Source organism: Miscanthus floridulus, chromosome 5 (assembly GCF_019320115.1).
Source record: "Miscanthus floridulus cultivar M001 chromosome 5, ASM1932011v1, whole genome shotgun sequence".
Taxonomy (NCBI): Eukaryota; Viridiplantae; Streptophyta; class Magnoliopsida; order Poales; family Poaceae; genus Miscanthus; species Miscanthus floridulus.
Genome location: NC_089584.1, coordinates 19,624,392 through 19,628,816, shown reverse-complemented (window position 1 = coordinate 19,628,816; position 4,425 = coordinate 19,624,392). Strand labels below are relative to the sequence as shown.

The 4,425-nt window shown below is 45.9% G+C and overlaps 1 protein-coding gene across 1 annotated transcript; it reads left to right on the top strand.

Annotated features, from left to right (window-relative positions):
• The first annotated feature begins 231 nt into the window (after positions 1-231).
• LOC136454357 (uncharacterized mitochondrial protein AtMg00810-like) lies at positions 232-771 on the top strand. Its single transcript, XM_066454804.1, has one exon. The coding sequence runs from the start codon at positions 232-234 to the stop codon at positions 769-771; it is 540 nt and encodes a 179-aa protein (XP_066310901.1).
• The last annotated feature ends 3,654 nt before the right edge of the window (positions 772-4,425 follow it).

The window sequence follows — 4,425 nt, the reverse complement described above, 5'->3', positions numbered from 1 at the left end:
CCTTAGAAGTAGAAAAGGACTGGCGCGTCCATCACTTGGATGTTAAATCATCCTTTCTCAATGACGAACTAGCAGAGACGGTCTTCGTCAGGTAACCTCCAGGTTTCACCATCAAGGGAGAGGAGCACATGGTGCTCTGACTACGGAAGGCGCTCTACGGGCTACGGCAGGCCCCACGAGCATGGAACGCCAAGCTTGACGCCACGCTGGGCGAGCTTGGGTTTTAGCGGTATGCAACCGAGCACGCGCTCTACACGCGGCGATGGGGGAAGGAAGGAGCTTATCGTCAGCGTGTATGTGGATGACTTAATCGTCACCAGCGCGTGCACGGAGGATATCAATAGCTTCAAGCACGAGATGGCAGCTCGTTTTCGAATAAGCGATCTTGGCACACTCTCCTACTACCTCGACATCGAGGTGAGACAGGGGAAGGAGGAACTCATGCTCGGTCAGAGCGCGTATGCCTCCAAGCTGTTGGAGAGAAGTGGCAAGGCTGAGTGCAAGCCATGCGTGACTCCGATGGAGGAGCGGCTGAAGCTGACGAAGGCTAGCACCGTGGCAAAGGTGGATGCAACACTCTACCGGAGCATTGTCAGCGGTCTACGCTACCTAGTCCACATGAGGCCGGACATTACGTTTGTCGTGGGCTACGTCAGTCGCTTCATGAAGGATCCCAGAGAGGATCACTGGGCTATAGTGAAGCGGCTACTACGTTATGTCAAGGGGACAGTGGATCATGGGATCATCTTCCTAAAAGACCGGCAGGAGTAGGCTGTAGCTCACTGTGTTCAGCGATGCAGACATGGCGGGGGACATCGACGGACGATGGAGCACCTCTGGCGTGCTCGTCTTCCTCGGGTCGGCCCTAATCTCATGGTTGTCGCTGAAACAAAAGGTGGTGGCGCTATCTACGTGCGGGGCAGAGTATGTAGCGACGGTCACAGCGATGTGCCAAGTTATGTGGCTACGCCGGCTGCTGGGCGAGCTGACCGGCGTGAAAGCTCACCCACCCGCACTGATGGTGGACAACCAGCCCGTCATTGCCCTCGTGAAGAATCCGGTTCTGCATGACCGGAGCAAACACATCGACGTGAAGTTCCACTTCCTCAGGGACTGTGTCGATGGAGGGCAGATCGTTATCGAGTTCGTCGAAATTGGTCGGCAACTCGTGTACGTCCTCACCAAGCTGCTCGGACGTCTTCGACTCATGGAGCTGAAGGAGATGATCGGCATGGAGGGGGTATAAGAGATAACAGTAGGTTTAGGGGAAGAATTGTTAGAATAAACTACTGTTTTCCTTGTGTGAACACAGCAAGGGAAGACGACGCTGAAAGGCCCTATGCTGTGATACTGTAGCCGCTGCAGGTGCAGGCGCCGCAGGACTCACCTACAACATTGTAGGCACATACAGTGGCCGGCGTAGAGTCAGCTCTGTATGTTATCTAGTCACTGTTGCAGCAGGACAACTGTACTATGACTAGATGGATAGAGTTGTATAAATAGACTACCACGACAACTCAGTAAAGTGAGTTCAGATTTGTCATCTCACAGACAGGGCTCCGGCTAACGCTGGTGTCTTGTATTGTGTGTGCTTGCTCTGTTCTCTCTTTTTCCTCTAGCTCCAGCCATAGCGTGTGGGAACGGACAACGCCTGTTCGTGGTCGGCACGGCTAGTAGGTGCTCAGCAACACTAGCGGGTGATCGGCAAGACTGGTGAGTAGTTCACTCATCTGAGCCGGTGATCCTGTAGGCCAATAGTTTTTCCTATAATATTGTGTACCATATACATATATATAATAATCTATCCTAGTTTCTGTGTCTACACCTTGTGATTTAGGGTTATAGATAGATGTCAAAATCAGATGAAAGGTGGCTTCGCCGCTGTGACACGGGGCTATCAGCAGGTTGCCGGATCCAAAGCACCCACGGAAGCCTATTTAAATGATTCTTTGACTCTTGATTTGTTACGGATGTGGCATGTTTGGAGAATAATAAAAAGGTCCATAGTATAGGTCATATACTTTATGGCCACCAATGCAATCAAGTATTTGATCAACTTAGCTAACCTGAAAACATTTAATTAGCATATATAAGGCCCGTTCAGCTTACTCCATATTCGGTTTGTTCGGCTTCTTTTTTTAGTCGGAATAGTATTTTTCTCTCGTAACAATTCAGCCGGAACAATGTTTTTCAATCAGTTTCAGTCAAATTTCAGACCAGCGAACGGGGCCTAAATGTCCATGATCTAAGCACAATAGTTAAAAAATACAGGGTAAAAAAACTGTACCGGAATAAAGTCATCATAGATGACAGCTATGTAACCACGTCTCCTAGTAATAAACAAATGATAATAGATCATTCAAGATATCATATAGTTTTTATATAGCCACAATAGCATCCTGTAAGTCATGTTTTGTTATTTGAAAGGGATAGAAAGAGAGGAATAAATGGGTGCCAAGTTTAGGGACACGGTGGGCCTTGTTTGGAAGTTGGGGAAAGACTTGAGAAAGAGCGAGGAGAGAAGGGAATTTTGGGTGAAAGACACACAAAGAAGCTTTCGTGGATGGTGGAGATGAGATTGCGTTAGGAAAAGCTGCGAAATTCCAGCTTTCTCTGGGGTCAGTAGGATTTGGGGAGATTTCTTTCCAACCGGGTTGAAGCAAAAGTCTAACCGAAAAGTTTGCTGATCTGAACTCATATTGATGCTGGAGACGACACTGGCTTTGATGTGCTGTGCTGTCCCATCTTGTTTAGCCATGTGAAAACGCACCGAAGGGAAGAGGGTGATCTTTGCGCACTAGGTACAGCTAAGATCTGTAAAGGCCGGGCACCACTGATCTTGCTCGACAATACCAAAGTTGCACGAACTGAAATACTTGGTGGTTCCATTCGCGCCTTTTAACTTGGGGAAGTCAAACATGATATTCTTCTGAGAAGGTATAATATAGTTAGGCCTTGTTTAGTTGGGTGAAATTTAGGAATTTGATTACTGTAGCACTTTCGTTTTTATTTGACAGTTAGTATTCAATCATAGACTAATTAGGCTCAAAACGTTCGTCTTGCGATTTTCAACCAAACTGTGCAATTAGTTTTTTTTCCATCTACATTTAATACTTCATGCACATATCGCAAGATTCGATGTGATAACTAATGTAACACTTTTTAGGAAAACTTGTTGGAACTAAACAAGGCCTTGGTGCCAGTGATTCACTCAAAGCAGTGTGATGGCAAGTACAACGACAAGAAGACCATGGCATTGCGTTGCCCAGGTTCTTAATTAACATGCATGTTTTTTTCTTTCTGGGTAGACAGACTGATACAGAGTAGAATTGCACAAGAATACCGATCAGATGGCTCTGTCGTCTGTCCTTGTTTATCCTATATATATAATGATCTTAGGTGTGCAGCTCGGTGCTCACTAACTACCACTAGCTGATGTTCTACTCAAGTACAAAAGAAAGTCATAAAACATGATTGAGAAAAATTGTCTCCCCAACAATTTTTGTCAGTCGGCACAATTTCCGCTGCTTCCGTACTATAGACGGATTTCTTAACCTGTAGCTTCTGAGCAGCTGTTATATTTAGATCTTTCATCGATCCCAGCTGTCGCTGTTGATTAATTCCCACTCCTGGTAGCAGTACAGCAAGTGGAACTATTTTCACATGAGTAGACTATCAATAATTAAGCACATCGTCACGTCATGTTTCATTACTTGAATGACGTGAAATGTTGATATAAAAAGGTGGATGATTAGTTAGTTTGGTAAGATATGTTTTTCATTTCTTATGCTTTAGCTATTTCTTTTTGTAAAGTGTTACTTTTGCCTTGTGTTTATATGGAGCATATAAATAATACCAGTCAGACTGGAAACTTACACATCCCAAATATTGTTGTGGCATTGTGATAGAAGCGATTTTTCATGTTTTACCGCAAGCGATTACAAGAATACACTAGTGTGCGTTGGAAAATGGTTGTAAATGAAAAGAATATCAGACACCGCGCAAATGGAATCGTAAGAACTGTTTCATTCATTGATTGTCACTACAGAAAAGTTTTTTTTTCAAAGACTCATTCCTTTGTAGCTCTTAACTTGCAATCTTTGTTTAGCACTCGTGAGGACGACGCCTGTGTGACCTTGAACTGGAAGATTGTGGCCGCGTTCCTGATCCTGTAGGGGAGGTTCGGAATAGTGCACCAGAAGCGGGGCACCGGCGGCAGCTTCTCTCCTGTGACGATCTGATGATGGACTTTGGCTGAGTGCAGAACATCCGGTGGCAATCTGCTACAGTGAGGTTCGGGCCCAAATGAGGCGTATCTGGTGAGAGAAAACCTCCAAGTCAGTCCGCAAAAGGCCGATCAAAAGAGGAGATGCTAGGGGTGATCCCTTCAACACTGCTCCGTCACAAAGGTGGAGCTCATCGCGG

Coding starts and splice junctions, on each gene's coding strand:
- LOC136454357 (XM_066454804.1), top strand. CDS start 232: ATGCAACCGAGCACGCGCTCTACACGCGGCGATGGGGGAAGGAAGGAG.